Raw genomic sequence first — 22,896 nt, 5'->3', positions numbered from 1 at the left:
TCCTACAGACTGGTGAGTGGATAAAGGACAAATGAGTAATGTGATGAGAGGCAATAATTAATAGTAACTGATGAATCTTCAGGGAAATAATAAGCAAATAATGCCAAGTTCAACTGACCATTACGGAAAGCCAGTTTCTTTCTTTCTTTTTTTTTTTTTTTTAAAGATTTAAGATTTTATTTATTTATTTGAAAGAGAGAATGAGATAGAGAGAGAGAGAGCATGAGGGGGGAGGGTCAGAGGGAGAAGCAGACTCCCTGCTGACAGCAGGGAGCCTGATGTGGGACTCGGTCCTGGGACTCCAGGATCATGACCTGAGCCGAAGGCAGTCGCTTAACCAACTGAGCCACCCAGGCGCCCGTAGGGAAAGCCAGTTTTAAGAGTCGGAGGTGTGGGGGTATGTCTGGCTGCCAAGACCCCACCCTAAATGGGACGTGTGAGGCAGGTGGGGTGGGGTGGGACGAGCTATGAGCTATTGTGATGGTCTTGAAGGTACAGAGGACCATTAATCAGACCTAGCTCCTTACAGTTTGTGTGTGTGTGTGTGTGAGAATAATGCAATTAGACACAAAGATGAAGCCTTCTCTGAATGATAGTACTGACGTCATGCTTATTAGAGCCAAAATACTCATGCCTTTGGCTTACGAGCACCTTGGATTTCTTTGTGTTCACATCTATGTAAAGCTAGGGTACGACATGCTCAGGGTCAGTGACAGTGGGCACGGCAGCAAAGTTGTGAGAGTCACGTATGAGGGTGAGTCTCTGGATCAGAGTGGTCACTGCCCTCCAAAACAGCGAAAATATATTCTTTAGGATTCTCTTTTAAGGTTGAGGGGAGCCATGTTATGTGAGGAAGATCGAGTTAATATCAGAGGGGAAAAATGGAGTTCACCATTGTCTCTGGGATCTGGGCTATACATCCTATTCCTTTGTTTTAATCCATTAATTAGTATGAGAGGGCTTGCTGTCCTCATTGTTGAATAAAGTAATACTCCCTGAGGCAGTGCTTCTCAAAGCTTCTATGGCGACCAGTTTTTTCCCAACATGACCAAGATTGGTACTCTTGTAACAGACAAATAGGGGAAGAAAGATACACAGTATAAGTCCCAGTTATTGTGGTTTTTTTGTGTTTTTTTTAAGATTTTATTTATTTGAGAGAGAGAGCACCAGCAAGAGGAGGGGCAGAGGGAAAAGCAGGCTCCCCACTGAGCAGGGAACCTGACTAGGGGCTCCATCCCAGGACCCTGGGATCAGGAGCCGAAGGCAGACGCTTACCGACTAAGCCACCCAGGCGCCCCAGTCCGTTTTTTATTACAAGAGTCAGCTGTCATGAGTTGACTCTGTCGAGTTGCTGTATAACCATTTTCATCACTTCCTGTCCCTGAGTGAGCTGATCTCCGTGCTGACGGTAGCAAATGTTTGCCGACCACACTTCGAACAGCTTTGGTCTGAGGCACCTAAGAGAAATGGTGACAAACCAACATGGCCAGGGTAAGGGTGAGCGAGGTGTGGTAAAGGTTTGTGAGTGTCATCCTCTGACAAATACCAATCGAAATAATATTTGGGTAGGGCGATGGATGGTTACTCTTGGACATTTGTGCGAGAACTGTGTCAGGCTTTGTGCCAGGTGCTGGGCAGACTCCAGGAAAGAGAATGTTCATCTTCCCCGCCTTTGGAGGGCCTGCTGATGTGGAAACATGAGAGGGACAAATGCTGCAGTATGTTTGTGAGGCGCCCTGAAGGCAGAGCAGTGGGGGCTAGGCAGACATGTAGAGTGATGATGGTTAGGATGGAAAGGGCTTCCTCGGGGTGAGGAGGATACACTGAAAGCTAAGCATGCGCAGGAGGAACAAGCCCACAGAGCAGAGAGGGCAGAAAAGGTGGACCATTGTAGGTAGAGGGGACAGCCTGCCACATGGTCCCAGCACATGGGAGCTTGAGGGATTCCTGTGCCAATGGATGAGTTCCTTCCGAGCGGCAGAGCCAGGAGAGTTCCAGTGGGGCTGGAGGGACCTTGACAGTGCCTCTCGTGTGAATGCTCATCTGTGGTTCAAGTCTCCCATGATAACCTCACCAGTGGCTGTGTGCTTCTGCCCATGCGTGTCTAGTAACCGGGCCTTGCTGTGGTGCCTGGAATGAGCCACTTTCCCTGGCTGTGGGAAAACTGTTCCAGCCCTCGAGCTGAGATCTGTCTCCCTGGAACCTTTATCCATCGATCCTGGTTCTTTCCTACCCCTTGAGACCACACAGCGCACCACTTATCCATCACCCTCATGGCAGCTCTTCAGATATTTGGAGACCACCATCTTGCCACAAGGCTTCTCTTCTGGCTGAATATGTCCGTTGCTTCAGCCCTGTCTTGTGCGATGTGATTTCAGGTTCCCGCACCATCTGCTCACTAAAATCTAACAGTCACCTCCCTCTTGTCCTCTCCCACTGATTTAATTGAAACCTGCTACATAGGCCTAAGGGACCCTATTGGAAGCTCAGAGCCTAGTGATGGAGAGACCACATTAATCAAATAATCACAAAATTGAATGCATAATTGTAATTGAGAGAAGAGCTATGACCGAGAGAAACGCTATTCTGTAAAAGCATGTGGCAGGCTTCAAGGAAGAAGTGTTTCTGAGCTGTTTTAATCCCATAGGGGAGGAGGAAGGAGCATATGCAAAGGCCCTTGGCCTTACATTGTTGGTTTTTGTGTTGCTTTGTTTTTATCAAAGTAGAATAGAACAAGGTGACTCCTGTTGCCCCTATTTTGTACTTGTTGTTGGTGTTAAAATGATGTAGGAACTCAGTAGGGTTTCCCAACCAACCTGGTCATTTTCCTTGTCTCCTTCACCCCCACACCTGTCTCTCCTGACCTCTCTATCTTTGTTAAAGGCATCATCCTCATTCTCTCCGACATCTGGGCGCAAACTTTAGCCTGTGATTCTTCCTTGTTTAAGTGACATTTCACCAGTCTTCTTCATTGTTGAAATCTCACTTAATTCCTACTGACTTTTGTCAGTAAGATCCTAGATAAGTTGTCCCCTTTATAAAGTGCTTACCTGATTAGGTTCCTTTCTTGCTCAGAGATCTTCAGCAGTTGCACATAAACTGGTGATGGGGCATTCAAGGCTCCTCTAGTACTTTTACCCCCACCTGTTATTCTAGCCTCATGTCATGTGTTCTTTGCATCTTGTGCATGGGCCGAAAGAGAGAACCTTCCATTCTCTGAGAGCCTTTCCTCCTCCTAGTTGGAGCAATGTCCCTTTTTGCCAGTCTTACCTCTTTCTGTGGAAAAACTTTCTGTCCTTCAAAGACCATTTCTGTTGCCACCTTATTAACACGAAGCCTTCACTGATGCCTTGTGAAATGTGATCCCTCTCCAGGAGCACCTTGTAACATCTTGTTACCCCTTGCACGCCTTGGCCTTGAGTGACCGTCATGTGCCCCTGTCAGATCTCTACCTGCTTCTTCCCTATGAGAACTGAAACTTTGAAGTCCCTCTGTCCCCTTGAGCACAAATATCCCGTAAACAAATATTTGGTGCATTGAGTACGTGGGAAATGAGTCCGGGATTGTGTAAGACTGTGACTCATCCTTTCTAAAAGAGATTCACATTTTGCATTTTAGAGTTCAGCACTGCTGATTTATAAGAGGTAACCCCGACTGTTTTCAAGCCCTCTAGGGGAGATTTAATTGGTATTGTTTGGTCAGCTTCACTTGAACTCACTTTTAGTTTTAGGAAATGTGTTCCCCTGAGTCTTGTGGAGATCCCTGGTAAGAGAAATTCTGGTTTAGTTAGGTCAACATCTCTTTGCTGTGCCTCACACCGCCCTCCCCCCAAAACGGCGTTTTGGCCCTGAAGGACCGCTTTCCTCTCCGACCATGCTTGGAGGCTGTGCCCTACCTGCCTCGTGTGGTGGCACCTAGAGGTCAGTAATAACTCAGACTAATAATAGTTTGGCTTAAGATCCAGCTTCGTTCCAGGTTCCTTCACCCTGTATTTTAATGCTAGACATGTAATTGAGAAATCTTACACCCACTCGTTTAGTGTTTAAATAAATCTTTAAAGTACCTTTTTGGAGTTGGAGCCTAAAGAGAAAAGAAAATCTTAACTACATGTGGGGTAAAATTGCTTCCTAGGAAAACATGTTTTGCAGCAGTGAGGAGAGGCCATCCCGGCTTCCAGCCGAGGAGACATTTCCATGGCCAGCCCTTGCCCCCACCCCCCACCCCATTTTCCAGTCCTGATCTTGCTTCTGGTTCCTCTGTTGACCATGTCTAGAATCCACAGCTAGCTTATTTAGTGGATTTGGAAATTAATTTGGCCCTCTTTTCACTGGTTATGATATTTGGGTGTTTTTTGGTCTATTAAACACCAAAAGTAACATGCTTGTTTTATGCCTCATTATCACATTTGGGTTTGGGTTTAATTTCTGTTTTTCTACTCTTTGATCTTCTGGGAATGTGTAGCTAATTTCTTGAGATTATATTGAAATGGAAGACCCTTTATTTATTATTTTTTGAAGATTTTATTTTATTTATTTGAGAGAGAGAGAGAGCGAGCACAAGAGGGGGTAGGGTCAGAGGGAGAAGCAGACTCCCCTCTGAGCAGGAAGCCCGATGCAGGACTAGATCCCGGGATTCTGGGATCATGACCTGAGCCGAAGGCAGTCGCTTAACCAACTGAACCACCCAGGCGCCTGGAAGGCCCTCTATTTTGATGTGAGTTATGTGTAGCTACTAGAGAGCTGACCTCCTTGCACGTCTCTCTCTCCCTCTTCCCCTTCTCAGAAATGCCTTTCAGTTTATCAGGTATAAGTATGCTTTGTTTCTTTCTTGCTCACATGATTCTTGGTTGCCTGTAGTGGTTGGTTCCTTTGCTAGAATTTTCGAATTGAGCTTTGAAAGGGCTGTATTTTAAACTTTTCTTTGTCTTACTTTTCATCCATGAATCTCTCGGTTTGATTCTTTGTCCTGCATGGGAGCCTTGTTTTTACCCAGCACATTTACATGTTTTCAAACATTTATTTTTTTTTTTAAAGATTTTATTTATTTATGAGAGAGAGAGCGAGAGGCAGATTTCCTGGTGAGCAGAGAGCCTGACGCAGGACTTTATCCCAGAACCCCAGATCATGACCTGAGCCAAAGGTGGACACTTGACCGACTGAGCCACCCAGGCTCCCCACAGGTTTTCAAACATTTAGTTGGTAGAGGAAGTAGGGCCTAGAATTCAAAGTCATAAATGTTAACTTTGCTAGAGAACCTCCTAGATTATCAACTAGACCATCTCCCATTTCCTTTTTCATCTTTTTCATGTCCATTTTAAGAGGTTTTGCATTTGCCTTTTCAAAAAAAATGGGAATAGTCCTACATTAAGGTCATAAATAAGGAAACAGAGTCTCCCATCTTAATGCTTTAAGTTCTCACCTTGTAATTTAATTGTTACTAAAGCCCTCTATTCCTGTAGATATGCTATCTTCCAAATAGGATAGGAATTGTGCCCTCATCTGCATATTTGCTGTTTGGAAGGATCCTGGGACGCCAAACTAGAAAAATCCTGTGTTTTATAGATGTTATGGGTTAGATATGCAGACCTTACAAAATGTTAAAGGTAAAGCTTGTTATATCGGCAGTGAAGGAGATTTTACCATAAATAGATGAATCGTATTCCCAAGGACCTATTTTCTTTTCCTGAAATCTTAGAATAATATGGCTCTGATTTCCTTATGACCTCACATCCCAGTCCCCCTGCCACCACCTTCATTATTCTAGTTCTTGAGGCTAAGAGTATCCTTCACAGTCATAAATTACATTATTCTCATATACCTTAGGATGACCCAGATGCCCCAAGCCCTCCAAGCCTCCAGGGCCAGGACTCTATAATGAAGTGCCCTGATGACATTGACAAGAAGATTTCTCTTGTGTAGGCTACCTGTCTCCATCTTGATGGGCACGTGTTTTCCCTCTCGAGGCAATAATGTCCAAGTTAGTGCCAATGTGAAGACAGGGTGAGGATTAAGAGCTCTCCTTTTGTGGTGGGCCTGCCCTGGATGCCCTGAACTTGCATCCTGGCCCTTCCACTTACTAGCCCAGTGGGCCAGTGACCCTGTCCTGTACTATTGCTTCTCATCTCCAGATAATAAGGAATAGTGAGCTACCTCCTGATGCGAGAACCAGAGGTTGAATCTATGTTGTGTGTCATGCTTTTCTGGAAGTACCTTCCCACGCAACTTCATTTACACCACACCTCCTCAGTCATGTTTAGTGGGTAAGTTTTCTCAGGGCATGTTGTAAATATAGGGAAATGAGGCACAAGTAAGTTACCTATGGCCCCCACATCTTATTAGTGGCTAGCTGAACCTCTAATCTGTGTCTCCTCACTTTTTTTTTTACTCTATGGTATGCTCTTCAGCTGCCAGGCGCAGGATCGCGCTTTTTGCCTGTGACCTGTGGCAGCTTCTGGAAGGGTCCTGCATCCACTGGGCTCTGCTGACTTGGGGAAGGGCCATGGATTTCACTCCATCACTGTGGTTGCTTTCATTGCCTTTTGTTTCGGTCCAAATCGGCTCTCTAGGGACCGCATTCCCCCCTCGGGAATGTTGATACTGTCTCTTAGTGACATTTGGTAGGACGACTGGAAATTTCTGGGGGAAAGTTGGCTGGCATAACCCAGGTGGCTAGAGGACCCTCCACTTTCTTGTAGCTTACTCTCCTTGCCAGAGCAACCTTTCATGCCTCAACTTCTAAGCAAGTAGGGTAGCGATGAATGACTTGGGGTGTTGAGATCCAGCAGTATGCTGGCTGGAGAAGTCAGGCCACCTGTCCCTGAAGAACTCTGCAGTTAGAAAAACAACGAACGAGAAGTGTAAACACGTGTGAAGTCCACAGTGTGGTACGTGCCATAGCTGAGATTTATAGGAAGAGACAGGACCCTGGAAAAGAATCCTCCTGCCTGGGAAGGTTGTGGCAGACTGAGGAGGAGAGCAAGTGACGAGCACTTAGGAGGGAGGCGGCGCTATTCTAGGCCAGAGGGAACAGTATTTGCACAACTTGGAGATGTGACAGGGTGCGGTATTTTAGGGGACTGGCCTGTTGTCCCACGTGGCAGGGAGTTCCAGATACAGGACGGTCACATGAACTGAGGCCCAGCCACAATATATTGTGAAGGACTTGGCGAGCCCCAAAGAGCGCGTGATTGGATTTTTGATACTTGTTCCGACAGCCGGAGCTTCCCCGTTGAGAATGCCAAGTCCACAGGCGGCGGGGTCTTGGCTGCGGCCATGATCTCTGGGGGCTGTGGTTCTTCATCACCGTTTACTGGATCCCGCTGCTGCCGTTCCTGTCTATTTCCAGCAAACCAACGACTCTGTAAACACCTGTTTTCCTTTGGCCGCAGAACACAGCATAGTTTTATTAGCAGCAGAGCTAGGAAAAAAAACAACCTGCTTCTCCAAAGCGCGGTCTTGTTTTCCAGCTTGCTCCTGTCCCCGAGAGGCTTCCTGGTGGGGACTCCTTCCTTTGAGTTCCTTCCCCTCTGCTGTGTGCCCAATAAAGGAAGTGGCCTCAGCTCCGAAAGAGTTTGACTTCATTCAGTTTTTTACATCTGTGCTGTCCAGGGGGCTTTATTCTTTTCAGTTCTCCAACCAGATTTCGTAATTAGATCCTGATCAGCAGGTGCTTGTGCAGAAAGCTGGGTTGGGGCAGGGGCTCAGTTCTCTGAGGCTTTCTTGGGTGCAAGTGGGTGGCCCCAGCAGTGTGGCCCCTAACGAGGGCACCAGGAGCTCATTCTTTCTGCCTCACAGTGTGCCACAGTCCTGGCTACGTGTCCTCTTCTCCTCTTTGTCAAGGGCTGTCTCTCCACTCTTGCCCTTCAGGATCTATGGATTTCCTTTGCCTCGTCATTGCCATGTGCTTTCCTGACTCCCACCCCGCACCTTCCTCCCTTTCTGCATTCCTGATCCTCACGCTCGCCCACTGGTTGATAAAAGAGCCCTTGATTGAGCATACCCTCACTCTCCTCTTTTAAAGTCATGGGTGTTTGATACCGATGCTCCCTTTCTCTGAGGGCCCTGCCGGTGTGGAGCACGGTGTTCAATGTTTAATGGTTTTGCAGCTCTTCTCACCCTTAGAGCAACCCCTGCATCCCTTATACTTGGTTGTATTTCTGTCTTGTGGATCAGGAACAGACACGTTACAGGCTACAGGTAGTGAGGCCAGGAAGGATGGCCACAGGTAGGCCAGCGAGCCGGGCATCTCCCATACATTTAACACACGAGTCTGGGCTCTTGACTTAGCTGTGGACCTGGTCCACTTGATCATCAGTCAGGAGCCCTCTTGACTTTTTCTTGAACAAACAAATAAATCTCAGCTTTTAGAATTGAGATAGACATACAGAAAAGTGCATGAATGGTGTGTGTATAGCTAAGTGACTTTGCACCAAGAGTACTGAAGAAGCCCTTCTTGTGGTCCTCTCCAGTAGCTGAGGGGAACCCCCACTCTGGGTTAACAGCACAGATGAATTCTGCCTGTGTTTGAAATTCTGTAAATCCAGTCCTTCCATATGCATTCTTCGGTGGCTGGCCTCTTTCTGAATTCAGGCTTGGGAGATATTTATAAATCCTCACTATGTGTTTATAAATTCTCCTTCCTGGTTGATTTTACTTTTCCTGGCTCTTCAATAAGTAGAGAATCTAAGTTTCCTTCTGGGATGTCTTTAATGTCGTCATGATACACCATCAGCGTGGCCTTTTCTCATCGATATGCTTGTGTCTTGTGTTCCTGTAGGTGAATAATTCCAGACTCTCGTCTGCTCCCCTGATTTTTCCTTCCAGTTGATCTCTCTTTGAGACCCATCAGCCCTTTGTGTCGTTCTGGTTTGTTCATTTGATTAGGCTCTCCAGCACCGCAGGCGGCACCAGCTTCCTGTGAGGCCCCCTGTGACTGATGTATTAACATCCCTGTGCATTTCCCCGGGGACCCAGAAATGTTCCCAGCTTCTGGCAGCAGTTCACTGCTCTGTGAATCAATTTTAAATTGCCTCAGTATGATGATCACAGACCTCCTGTGTGGTTTAAAGAAGAAGACACCTGGGAGAGAGGTGGGTGTCTTCCAAAAAAGGAGCGTACAGCTCTCTTGTCTACACTTCGTGCATCTGTTTTAATCTGGAACATTGAACTCAGTAACAAGAGGGTTTCTAATTGAAGCAAGGTAAAATTTTCTTCCCCTAAAAATCCAGAATTGCTAAAAGGGTACCTGGTGGAGAGTTTGCCTCCCTGGAGGTGCCCACCTTGATTTATGGCAGACAAAGAAACAGACCTTCACGTGTGCCATTATTCTCTTAAAGAAAGCTTTAAGAGGCAGGTTCTCCCCCTGTGTCAACCACTGTTCTAACCAAATACGTTCCGTTTGATTGTTTCATGAAACACTCTGGTCATTTCTCCAGCTTTACCTAGTTCATTGTTTGTCATTTTCAGACCCAGCTTAGGGGGTCACATAATTGCTCCTGGACCTTGAAGAATTCTTCAGCTCTTGTGGTCCCATCTTCAAGGGCAGTACAATGCTACTTGATCCCAACTCTGAATATCCCATAATAAATGGCATAGGTTCAATGCACATGTATTAAAATATCATGTGGGTCTGATATGTTAACTGAGGACGCCAAAGGATACTGTTGGATAAAAAAAATAAGGGATTTAGTGGCTTGTTTTGATGTAAGGGCTTTGAGCTATGGTTGTTTTGTATATTAATTTTCTAGTACATCCTGTAGGGTTCCCATTATATGTGCTCAATGATTCACATTAAGAGTAATGTTAAGGATTTGGTCCAGCTAGCCATGTAATATTAGTTATTGGAACCAGTTTGTCAGGAAATAACATATTTCTAAGATCGTGTCATTTGGTTGGGAGAAGGGGAAGTTCTTTCTCAAGCCTTCATGTATTTGGTATTTTGCTTTCATAGAGTGAAAACAACAGCATATATTTTCTTCTCAAGCTTAGGGAAGTATGTAGGTTTTATGTGTGAGCAGGTTGGAAACCTGATAACCCTGTATCAGTTTTCAATTTTGTGCATGCTAAGTTATTTTACAAAATTTGAGTTAGCATTAAAATGAAAATTTGAATTCTGTGTTAATACCCATGGTCTTTAGATCTGTAAAGGGACTGCAAGGTGCCAATGACAAGTTCCATAAAGGGCCCAGACTTACCCAGTGGGTCACGGACAGGAGGAAAGTCTACATACTTCATTTGTTATGTATGCAGACCTATAGAAAAGGCTTCATGGTGAACTTCTAGAATGCCTAGTGATGGCTTCAGATAGGAAGAAAGTGAAAGCAGTGGTCTTCAAAGTGCATAATTCCATCCGTTTGGATGTTGGGGGTGGATATTAGCATTTCTGCATCTTCCACCCTCTAAAGTATCTTTTCTTCTGTGCATGTTTTATAATGCCTGTGATATATTAGTGCTTGGATTTCAAGTCATTAGATCTTAAAGCGTACAATATGCTTTAAGATTTTGGGGTGGAAACAAGAATGTCCTAGAATTAGGTTTGTTCATATTGAACCCAGGAGGAAAACAATAGCTTGAAGTAACATAAAAGTTTATTTCTCTCTCCCATAAAAAGATACCGGCTGTCAGCAGGGCTCTGCATCCTGTGTTTGTGTTCCACTTCCTTCAGCAGTTGATTTCCATCTTCAGAGTCAGCTTGTGGCCCCCAAGGGCTGGTGGAGCTCGGGTCACCTTGCTCATAGTTAAGGCATTAGGAAGGAGTAAGAAAAGAGGGCAGGCAGGAACCCCGATGCTCCTCCCCTTTTAAAATTCCTTTTCTTTTAATTAATAAACTTTACTTTTTAGAGCAGTTCTAGGTTCATAGCAAAATTGAGCCAAAGGTACAGAGAGCTTCTTTCTGTATCCCCCCCAGGACCCCTTCCTTTGAGGTTATGAGCTTAATGCCACCCAGCAGTGCATGTATGTTGAGCCATGTACATCTCAGTGGTGGGAACATGGTGAAGCAAAGAGTAGCTTTGCTGCCTTAGATAAAACTGGGGTTCATGGCCAAAGGAGACAGGGAGATTGTCAAGGAGAAAACTTGAAATCTATCATCAAGCTATTTGATGTAAGAGAATCTTTTATTATTTTCTCTTGATTATGCGAGAGTAAATTCAAGCCTGAAACTGGTGCATTGAGAAAACTGTTTTTGTTTGTCAGTGTTGAAATATACTGTTTACTGTGTGAAATTACTACAAGTTCTTAAGGGCTTCATCTGAAGCATAAAAAATAATCATTTAAAATTATGCTAAGAAATCATAAAATTATACAATGTACATGGAAGGAGGTATTTTATGTTAATTTGGAAACATAGTTAGCATTTTATATGGGATTGGAAGGAATGCATTATGGAATGGTTAGACACAATTGAAAAATAAGTTAAATACTTAAAAAATATAGTTCAATATACCTGTCTTTTGGTACACCCTAGGCTTCCGTTATTATGTATTTTAAATTTGCTCCTTCGGTAAATACTTCAGCTTCTATTGATCTCAAGAAAATCCTAAGGAGAATCGTTCCCTTCTTTGTCTTCCTTATAGATGCTGCTGAGCTAATGACCAGCTGCTTTATGATAAATGTTTTCTCTGTCTCCTATCCTGTCTTTCTCTCCAACCATCCCCCTCTCCAAAAGTGCATACTCCTTCCACGTTACTGCAGACGGTCAGATGCAGCCTGTCCCTTTCCCCCCTGACGCCCTCATCGGACCTGGAATCCCCCGGCACGCGCGCCAGATCAACACCCTGAACCACGGGGAGGTGGTGTGCGCCGTGACCATCAGCAACCCCACGAGACACGTGTACACGGGCGGGAAGGGCTGCGTCAAGGTCTGGGACATCAGCCACCCCGGCAACAAGAGCCCCGTCTCTCAGCTCGACTGTCTGGTGAGCGAACAGGAACTGGCGCACGAGGGTAATGTCTCTCTGGAGACTCAATAAGGAAATGGCTGTTTGGGCCTGGGTTTTATTCCCATTAGGAGGAAATGGAAGCCCTTTCTGTTTCCTGTGTTAGCTAGTTAGTTCCCCCACCCCTCTCCCTGAAATGTGAACGTTTCATTTGTTGCTCTTTCGGCGGTTAAATCCCAGAGTTGATGGATTTCTTTTAAAAAACATTGTACAGTAGTTTACAGAAGCTGTCCTTGTTTGAATGTGTATTCAAAAGGGGGTTTCCCATTTAATGAATGAAAGCACAGCGAGGCCTGGACTCTGAGCCCTGCAATCCACCCAACTTTTAATTTCCCTGCGGCCTTCGGATAAATATTGAATAGTAAACATTTGATAACGTGGCATGAAAAAGCATTCTGAACAGGGTCTGTGTTTTCAGGGAGACCTGGGAGGGCTGGCTGGGTTTTATTACCTGAACTTCAGGAAAGGTTAATAGATCACACTGCAAAAAAACGGGGGGCGGCCGCCTGCGAAACGGGAATGGTGAGAACGCTTTCCCGGAGTACCCTAATCCACCTGCTCTCAGAGTAGAATACCGTTTTGCATTTTTCAGGATCATAGCACATGTTGGGGCATGTTCCGATCTCTACAAACTGTGACCCCAGAGTTTATAGCCCACATACCACTGGCCTGACGCAGAATCAGGGCCACACTGCCCCTGATACGGGGCCTGCTTATGCTTTGCCGCGGCCGGTGGTGCAGTTTACCCACCGCCTGCCCAGCCATTGCTGAGGATTCGGGAGCCAGAGGTTTAAAAAAAAGAACAGTGGTGTTTTGAGATACAAAAGCCTTTTTTTTTTTTTTGAGGAGTTATTGATTTACCTTTTAATCACATAACTTTAAAAGATCATAGGCCGACGTTCTAAAATAGTAGGAGTATTTTGTGACACTCATCACCTTTTTTGAGATTTATGTGCTTAAAGTTTTTTCTCATCTTTGAATAATAGGCCATGGCCAAAGCATAGCGAGAACTTCAGTTCTGTCTATTTGGGTTGAAGGATAGCAGTTATTTCTTTCAGGGAAGGGAGGGTCATTTCAGGTCCCACCTTCCTTTTTTCTTTTTCTTTTTCTTTTTCTTTTTCAGAGGTAGGGGCAGAGGGAGAGGGAGAGAGAGCATCTTCAGCAGGCTCCACACCCAGCACGGGGCCCACGACCCGTGATCATGACCTGAGCCGAAATCAAGAGTTGGATGCTTAACTGACTGAGCCACCCAAGCGCCCCTCCCACCTTCCTTTTTTAATATGTGCTGGTTTTGATAGAGAGATGACCTCTTTTATCGATTTCTTTGGACTGAGAGGGTTGAAAACAGCAGCAGCCGTATTACCCCTTGAGAAAGCAGCTCTGTTAAAGTTCTAATAAGGAGCCACGTGGCTAATGAAGAGTCAGCACAAGCCTTAGATAGAGATTTAAGAGTAATGATAACCAGAAGGTAGGCAGCAGGTCCGCACTATCCAAATAGTAAATAAGGGCGGGTGATGAGGTCAGAGATTTATAAACTAGCTTTGAAAAGTGGTTTCTTCACAGAGAAGTACGTGCACACCTACCTTACATCCGCTGATCATTTCAGTTCTTTCTACTCAGCAGGAAACTGGACGTCAAGAGAAGTTCCATTTAGTGTTTGCACATGCCCGAGCGAGCCTCGGAGTTTGTTTTGTTGACTGTTTCAAAGGGGACAGTTACAATTGGAACCCAATCTTTGCTACAGAACTCTTGCTTTGCAGGTGTCCACGAAATACCACTTTTTCAAGTCAAAAACCAAGATAGCAGTTAGAGAGCATGGTATTGTTATTGCTTGGTCATGCATCATAGCAATTGAATTACGTTTATTTCACAGAACAGGGATAACTACATCCGTTCCTGCAAATTGCTCCCTGACGGTTGCACCCTCATCGTGGGAGGGGAGGCCAGTACTCTGTCCATCTGGGACCTGGCGGCTCCCACCCCGCGCATCAAGGCAGAGCTGACGTCCTCGGCCCCCGCATGCTACGCCCTGGCCATCAGCCCCGACTCCAAGGTCTGCTTCTCGTGCTGCAGTGACGGTAACATCGCCGTCTGGGACCTGCACAACCAGACGCTGGTGAGGTGAGCAGCGGTGGTTTTCTAGGGTGGGGGTTCCCTCCTTGGGTACCTGGGCCTGAAGACCTCCTCCTGCTTCTGGGCCTGCACCCAGGCTCTCAGCCCGTGTAAAGAGCCTCCTGTGTGCCAGGCTTGGAGCTCTAGGCATCGGGAGTGTGAAGACAAAACTGTGACCCTGCCCCTCTGGGGAGCTTATAGCCTTGCTGCTGTGCTCGGTGTCCCCCACACTTTCCTTTTACCTCCCCAACATCCCCATTCCTCAGCCACTTACAGATGCCAGACTTGTTCAAAATATATTCCTGACATATACATACCATGGATTACCTGGCGGTATGGAGGGTCCTTAATACTAGGTGCTTTTGGCTTTGGCTAGAACCTTGTTTGTGTAAGTAGGAGCCGAGTGATAGAGGATAACAGAAAATCAACAAAAGGACATTAGAAGAGGAGATTCCAGGGGCGCCTGGGTGGCTCAGTCAGTTAAGCGTCTGCCTTCGGCTCAGATCATGATCTCAGGGTCCTGGGATCGAGCTCCGCATCAGGCGCCCTGCTCAGCGGGGAGCCTGCTTCTCCCTCTCCCTCTGCTGCTCCCCCTGCTTGTGAGCACACGCTCTGTCAAATAAATAAATAAATATATATTTTTTAAAAGGAGATTCCATGAACTTTGCCCACAAAATGGTTTTAAAGTATGCATGTTTCTCAATTACTAAATCAGTGCTGTCCAGGAGTCATTCCACCCTAGGAATGAGCCCGGCTTCCTGCAATCTGTTCTCTTAACTGCGGTGGCAGCTGCAGTCCTGCCACCTCTGTGTCTGTCCTTGGCTCTAGCCAGTGCCTTCCCTCTGCTGAAGTCAAGAGTCCACACCAGAGATGTTACAGAAAAGTCTTTACAAAGGGAAGCACTAGTTAAGCATCCCAGGGAAACCTGATGTGTGTTCCGCTTTTTCATTCCGTTTTCTTTGCTCAGAAACACTCTTCATTTATGGTGTGGTGTTAGGCTGGTGGATGATTTAGCAGGGCTCCTTTGATGCTTTGGGTCCATGTGCCAGAGTGAATGGATGGACTTTCGAAGTCAGTATACCAGCTTCGTCTCCTTCCAAACCACCCCTGTAGGAATCCAGTCAGTGTCACTGAGCCCCACTCTGTCCCTGTGTGTGGCTGATGCCGTGACCATTATTTTTCTCTTGTCATGTGCTGGGCAGCTCAGAATGAGCACAATGGACACACGTAGCTGTAGCTGACAGCCCCTTCAGACTTTTAGCCTGGCCAGTGTTTGCTGTTTTTTTCTTTTCTTCTTTTTTAAAAAAAATTTGAATAAATAACACTTTTAAAATTTTAATGCTAAGGGCTTTTCAAATATTAATCCATTTAATCCTTATAACGTCTGCACTGCTATTACCCTGATTTTATAGGTGAGGAACCTGAGGCACAGAAAGGTTAAGTCTGCCTGCCTGGCTCACACAGTCGGGTGTGGGGGAGATGTGATGGGGCGCAGGCATGCTGTTCTCATGTCTGTGCTCCGAACCCCTGCTCTGTGCCGGTCTCCGGGAGTAAACAGCTGCTGGATATAATGGGGTAGTGCTTTATGAATGTCTTGCTCACTTTGGGTTGGCCACATGTGGCTAACAGCTACTCTGTGTGAGAGGGTGGCATGGAGTCTGCTCAGTATCTCAGTATTTACTGAGACCCTGCATGGTCTAAACCTATCTTCTGGGAGCCTAAGAGTAGCGCTGAGATTTGTGGACAGAGGGATGGAACATCCACCAGGCACCTGAAGTCCGCAGAGAAAGGCATTTGTAGTCAAGGAGTAAAGTATTTCATGAGTTCTAGAGAAGGCAGGGGTGAAATGCAGAGAGGTCATTGGGTTTCCAGAGCAGTTTGAGGGAAGGAATAGCAGAACTTTCAAAAGATGAACCTGGGACTTCAGTAGTCCTGCATGACCTATGGGGAGTCTTGGAGGAAAGTGGGGCTGGTTGGGGAACGTGTGCCTGGGATGGGGTGGGGACGGTTGGGTGCGTGCAGGAGAGAGGACTAAGGTGGACATTAAGAATAGCTTTTGGAGGAACAGTCTTTGAAGTGATAGTTCTTGTCTCAGAATTCATGGCAAGTGGTGCTTTTGTCTTATCTTCCACGCTCTTTAAATTCTAAGCTCAGTTTAGAAGTTTGGAGTTCTGCGGGAACAATAAGGTGAGGGGGACCTAGAGGAAGGACAGACGTAGAAACTTTGGGTGTTGAAATTCTCAAACCACTCCAATGAATCCCTCCTGGTTCACCATAGTGACTGGGCCTGTTCTGGTCACATCCCTGCTGGCTCCCTCTTGGCATGGAAAACCAGGTCCGGATCCACAAATCACCAGCCCTGCAATGGCTCACCTTGGCCTCTCCCTCAGCAACCCACCCCCGCCTTTGGCCTGGCAGAGCATCGGCACTCTGCAAATCCCTGTTGGTTGATTGGTTTTGGTAGTGTTTTTTGACTGAAGCACAAGAGTTCCCTTTAAGAGAACAACCTTGTGCTCAGCTTCAAGGCAGGTTCCCCGCTGAGGTGCCCATGGGTCAGCCTCAGCAATTAGCTTTGTCTCATGCTGGCCCCTGAGTCAGGAGGCCAGCATGACCCTTTGTCTCTGGGAGTCCAGATTTCCTAATGTAGGGCTCTTTCTAATACAGAAAGCAAGGTTGAGTAAATATGTGAGCTCATATGCTTTGTTGCCATGAAGGGTATCGCTGTGTGGATTCACTCATGGAAAAGTAAGTGCTTCTGGACCCTGAGCTCGTAATGTCGTGATGCAGGCCTACATCTTTCTTTACAGAACATACTCGGGATTCTGTGTGTTTGTCCTCCCCCGCACCCCCTTCAACACTCAGACACTTTTCCAGACCTGGGAGGAATTTTCCCTTCCAGACGGATTTGTAAGAAGAGCTATAAGAGCGCATTTTATTCCTCCCGTGTGATGACCTAAAATGGCATTCCACGTCTTTGGCACTTGAACCTCGAAAAAAGAAAAGGAAAATCTGCAGGTGCTGCTCCCTCCTCGGGGGAAGGTTAGTGTGATCTTGCACATCAGCAGACACTGAAGAGATGACACATGCACACCGAGTCCAAAGCTAACAACACAACAGTGTTTACCTTGAGCTTGGGCAGGAAATCATTATTCAATCTGGTTTGTTTTATCAGGCAATTCCAGGGCCACACAGACGGGGCCAGCTGTATTGACATTTCTAACGACGGCACCAAGCTCTGGACGGGCGGCCTGGACAACACGGTCAGGTCCTGGGACCTGCGCGAGGGGCGGCAGCTGCAGCAGCACGACTTTACCTCCCAGGTGACGGGCTCCCCGCTCCCTGCCCCCGGCAATCTCTGACGTGGTCTGCGTGTGGCATCCTTCTCCCTCCTTCACACCCCACCTGAGTAAGAACAAGGCAGATAGACCAGCCTTGACTATGAGACGCTGATTTAAAACAAACAAAAACAACCCCCACAGACAAACAGACAGTGTCCCTGAAATGCTTAGAGTGGTTTCTAAAACCCTATCGGTGAAGACCTGTTAGTTTTATTTATGTATGAGTTCATTGAAGGAACTTACTCAGTGAAGAGCCTACAGTTTGACCTGTTGGAACATATTCCCACCGTCCAACGTGGGGTGAGAGATGATTATTTGATTCACATATAAAGAGAGCCTGAAAAATAGGCAGGGTTATCACGAGGAGTCGAGAAAAAATCACAGCAGCTCTGAAAGTTAGTTCATTTCCCTTGCATTAGGGGGCTTAAAAAAATGCGGTGCTGTCTCTGTGGATGCCCATTTTATTATTCATCCCTGGGAAAATGGACTCGTGGCTGACTAGATTGATGGAGGTTTGAAATGATATGAAATGGCATCTTTGTGGATCGTGGAAATGCGTTAGATATCGAGTGTCTGAACCTAGGCTTGTTTTGGGGAAAGATGGTGCCATTTTAAGTGTCTTCTGTGGGTGGAATTGTTCTTCTGATCATTACTTGCATACAGCTATGCATATTACTCAATTTCATGTCCTGTTAGTCTTTTGTGGAGTTTCTTAGAGTCTTCCTCATTCTAGCCCTTTTCCCAGTATAAGCTAGGGTACTGTTTTGGTCTGCCTTTTGTTTTAAAAAAACCTCTTATGCAAAATTTCAAATATACATGGGTGCAGAGAATGCCCTAGCATATATGGAAGTACAGAGAAGTGTCCAGTAAACTCCACTTGCCCATCACTGAGCTTTACAGTTGCGAACCCATGACCTGTATCATATCCTGTATCATACCTGCCCCCAAACACTGGATCGTTTTAAAGTAAATTGTATCATTTCATCCACAAGCATCCCAGTTAAGTATCTGCAAAAGACAAGGACCACATTAGAACATACTTACACACAGATGTCATTATTATTAAGAATAATTTCTTGGGGGCACCTGGCTGGCACAGTTGGTAGAGCATGCGGCTCTTGATCTCAGGGTCATGAATTCAAGCCCCACATTGGGGGTAGAGATGACTTAAATACGTAAAATTAAAAAAAAAATAACTTCATCACATGTGATGTATGTATTCCAAGCTTTCTGATTGTTTTCCTAAAGATGTTTAACACTTGGCTGGTCTGTGTTGGGTCTCTTGTCCTGTGGACTATACTGCAGTCTGGAGTTTGCTGATTACATCCCCCTCTCTTGCTGTTTTACCCCCATTTCTGGTTGCCATTTCACTTCTCGGTTTATTGGGCAAAATCACTAGTGAGCCTGTTCTGCTTCCTACAGATCTTCTCCCTTGGATACTGCCCAACTGGGGAGTGGCTGGCCGTGGGCATGGAGAGTAGCAATGTGGAAGTTCTTCACGTAAATAAGCCTGACAAGTACCAGCTGCATCTCCATGAGAGCTGCGTGCTGTCCCTAAAATTTGCTTATTGTGGTGAGTTGAGCTGAAAGGAAACTGGAGGACGCCAATGGCCTCAATGGAAAATACTTCTTAAAAAAAAATAGTAGAGATCATGTCTGGAAAAAATGTTCTCTGAGCAACTGGATGCAATAATTCTATTGTCTTAATATGTTCCTCAGAGCATAGTGATGTCCGTTTCAGCCTGTTTTCCTAATGTGGGAAAAGTCAGCAGGGGATGTAGTTGCCTAATACAAGGTTTTGACACAGATTTTTTTTTTTTTTCTTAAGCGGGGAAGTCTGGGGCAGAGGTGGAGGGCAATTAGTTACCACTCTGAAAGGGGGCAGGATTAATAGAAGCCTGGGGCAGCCACGTTGGAAGTTCTTACAGGCTGAGCAGCATAGGGAACTAGGATCAGAGAAGGGCACACTCAGCTTGCCCCACACTGTTACATACTCTGCGGTGAAGATGAAGAGGGAAGAAGTTCACGTGGGGTCAGATCCTTGTTCTCGAGATGGGTGGAGGGATGAGTAGCTGTTAGTCACTGAGCCCATTGTATCTGGCATTTTACTTAAGTTCATCCTTTAATCCTCCCCAGTCCCAATTTCATCATGAGGAAATGGACTAAAAGCCAGCAGCTTTATCGAGTCAGTATTTGAGGACCCACTGTGTGCTGGGTGTGATGCCGTCCCAAGTGTATCCGGTGGCTTGTGGGGCTGACAGGGTCCCTGCTGCTGCTGAGACAAAACCCAAGACCACAGATGGCTCACAGTGGAGCCCTGACTTAAATAGCCTGCTCTCTCTCCTCCCGTCCTTGGCCAAGCCCTTGGACATGATAGTTCATGATTAGAAATGCTCTGAGTTTGTTGAAGTCCAGGTTGCTAAGAGTATAGGAGGAATTTTAATCGTGTTCACCTCCGTGTTCCTTTGCTAACTCTAGGTAAGTGGTTTGTAAGTACTGGCAAAGACAACCTCCTCAATGCTTGGCGGACCCCCTACGGAGCTAGTATATTCCAGGTAAGTAAGTCAGTGCTCCTCACCCAGAATGACCGTTTGATCAGGGCGTTCTCCATGACTCCGGCAGTGAAGGCACCTCGGGGAGGCGCAGGGCCCCTGAGCAGCTCTGTTCACATTAAACCTGCTCCCACTGTTTTCTCTTCCAGTCCAAAGAGTCCTCGTCCGTGCTGAGCTGTGACATCTCTGTGGATGATAAGTACATAGTCACTGGCTCAGGGGACAAGAAGGCTACAGTCTACGAAGTCATCTACTGAAAACATGATGTGGTTTAACTTTTAGAGTTGAATCGGGCCAAAATGTTTTGAATTTGTAGAAATAGAAAAGTTGTAACTTTAAAAGGAGAAAAAAAAAAAAAAAAAACCACGAAAACCTGTTTCCAAACCTTGACACAAAACTACTTTGAGTCTACAAAGAGGAGGCGACGAATCCATCAACTGAAGGTCACCCATCTACCTAGACCAAACGGAGCACCAAGGCAGAGTGGACAGAGGGGCCAAGGGGAGTAGGCAGAGCCTCTTCTTTCCTGTCTGTGTGATCTGCCGAGATTACCTTCCTGTTCCTTGCAGTTCTCCTCACCGTCTGTGCTTGGTAGAGCAGTGGTGTCTCCAATGAACTTGTTTCCTGGTTTTGCATCTTGTGAAATGTTTTTTTGTATTTTTGTTGAAGGTTAAACATTTGTATAAATTGTAAATATATTTGGTTTATTACAGTAAAGGCTTTAGTACCAATAAGTGGTTTTCCTTTTCCTTCTTTGTTGTTTTTAATCAAAGCTTTGGGATCACTCATGTGGGTTTTAGAAGCAAAGTCCACACACGTGCAGAGGAAGTTTCAGCATGCACTTTTGAATTTGCAAATAGATTCAGTCGTGGGCTCGCACTGCGCTAGTACCTAATCAACACTTCTGAGTTACTGGGAACTCAGGACCAGAAATAGTCAGTACTTGAAGGTTTACTCATGATACTTTTATTTGGGAAGCTAAAATAACTTCATCAAGATTTGTGTTTTTTTAAAAATACTCTTGTGATTGGACGTCACAAATTAAAGCTCTGCTTTTTCTTAGTGATTATCTGGGAGACAGAATATCCTCTTCTCTGGGAGAGTCCAGCATCTTCAGATCTTTTATTGTCTCCCTTGGCAAGCTTCACATCTCAAGACATGTGGGTGACTTATGTTCAGTGTTAAGATTGATGATGTTCACAAAGCTGTGGAATTCATTAACCTGTAAAGGAAAGGTGGGATGCCAACTGGTTTTGTCTCGGTAATACTTACTTAATCTATTATATGGGTTGACCTGAGCCAGTCACACCCAGCACTGAGCCCCATTCTTCTCATTAAGGCTTTCCCTGCAGCTTCTAGCCATTGCAATCTCTCATTAGTCCGGTCTTCCTCTTGGTGGACAAGCTTTTATTAATTTGATTAGATGAAACCTGTAACCCTGGGCTTTTAATAAGTTGACCATGCATGTTTCCTTTTCCCGAAAAGGCTATATGGCTCATATCTTCATATACCTATTACTTACTGTTATACTTTAGGAAAGAATGGTTAATATTTTTAAACCACGTTTCCTGGCTATTTAAAAATAGCACCTAAGGAAGTTTTAATGTTCTTGTTTTCTTAGGATCGAGCAAGTTGTTGGCAGTTTGTCTTAATATTTTTCATTTGTTATCCAGACCTTCTTGTTTTTATACATTTAACATTATTTTGTTTGCTTTTTGCCAAAATAATATTTGTTTATGCAGAGAGTTTTTTCAATATTTTCTCTTCTCATTAAGTGAATGGCAGAGCCCTGATTACTAAGGCTGATTTCTCTCTCATCACTTCCTTGTATAATGAAGTACGTTTCTATACTGTAGACTCTGATGGCTTATTAATATAGTATTTTCTGTTGTCTCTCCTTTCCTGCCTGCCTCCCTTATTTTCTGTAATAGGAGGGGAGAAGTTACATTGCTACAATAGAGACCCACCAGTACAGTGGCTTAGAGACCACAGGGGTTTGTGTCTCCCCTGGAGACCCAGACCAGCAGTGTAGCTCTGTGTTTTCATGCTTGCTTCCCTTGCCCCCATTCTAGCCAGCAGTGGGGAAAGTGAAAGTCCAAGGAAACGGATGTCTTTGCAAGCAGGTGACTGAAGAATCTGGTCATTATTTCTATTGGCTGGGACTTAGTCACGCGGGGCCTGGAAAGTGGGGTCTCTTGCTTGCTGTGCAGCTGTGTACCTGCCCATCAAGAAGAGGGGGAGCGTATTTGAAAGGACTCTGGGTTAAAGAAATAGTCCTGTTTTCTGTTGGTGCATTTTTTCCTTCCATGCTTTCTTGTTTCCCATGCTTCTGAGATTCTTTCTCTAGCGAGATTTTCTGAGGGTCTAGCCCTTACAGCTCATCGACTATCTTGAATCTGATGAAACCACTTCCATTTGCTAGTGAGGTACTGGAAGAGGCATTTGAGGGCTGGTCCTACTCCTCTGCTCAGGGTGTTTGGAATCTTGGGGAACTGCTGAGACAATGGCTTCCCTACACATAAAATGGGAATGATACAGTAGTCATGCTTGCTTCTCTGAGTCTTGGGGATCAGGAGCAGGTACGTGATGCAGGACTGAGTAGCAACTGTCTCACAATTGGGGGATATGAGTGGGAAAGCGATTTCTTCCTAAACTGTGAAATTAGGAGTCACACTCCTGTCCCCAAGGAGCCTGGAATCATGGGGTTGTTGAAACCCTGGTATACCCTGTGCCTTGAATATGGATTATAAATTCAGGTTCAACTAGAAGTTGATCGCCTGTATGTGCCAAGAGCCGTGCTAGGCAATTCCACCTATAAAAATGTTAGGAGATGATTGTCATTATCCCTAGATGTATTTAATATTTTTGTTTTGTTTTGTGTTGGTTTGGGTTTTTTTTTTGGTCACTTGCAGTCTTTGCACCTTGAATGTGGGTTTCTGCCATGTAACTCTTCCATGGA

The 22,896-nt window shown here is 45.5% G+C and overlaps 1 protein-coding gene across 6 annotated transcripts in view; it reads left to right on the top strand.

Moving 5' to 3' along the window:
- Window positions 1-20,671, top strand: part of TLE1 (TLE family member 1, transcriptional corepressor) — an 89,307-nt gene extending 68,636 nt beyond the window's left edge. For 5 of the 6 annotated variants that reach the window (XM_035030362.1, XM_035030360.1, XM_035030359.1 and 2 more), the window contains 6 exons: window positions 11,665-11,914; window positions 13,809-14,056; window positions 17,220-17,367; window positions 18,808-18,958; window positions 19,864-19,940; window positions 20,087-20,671. In XM_035030362.1, the coding sequence (XP_034886253.1) occupies window positions 11,665-11,914; window positions 13,809-14,056; window positions 17,220-17,367; window positions 18,808-18,958; window positions 19,864-19,940; window positions 20,087-20,194 (982 nt within the window). In that variant the 3' untranslated portion in view covers window positions 20,195-20,671. The remainder of the gene's footprint in view (window positions 1-11,664; window positions 11,915-13,808; window positions 14,057-17,219; window positions 17,368-18,807; window positions 18,959-19,863; window positions 19,941-20,086) is intronic. The other variant, XM_035030364.1, reaches the window with a different exon arrangement.
- The last annotated feature ends 2,225 nt before the right edge of the window (window positions 20,672-22,896 follow it).

This window comes from Mirounga leonina, unplaced genomic scaffold (genome assembly GCF_011800145.1).
Source record: "Mirounga leonina isolate KUSES-001 unplaced genomic scaffold, KU_Mleo_1.0 Mir_363, whole genome shotgun sequence".
Lineage (NCBI taxonomy): Eukaryota > Metazoa > Chordata > Mammalia > Carnivora > Phocidae > Mirounga > Mirounga leonina.
Note: the sequence above shows the minus strand (reverse complement) of the source record. Positions and strands in the feature narration are given on the sequence as shown.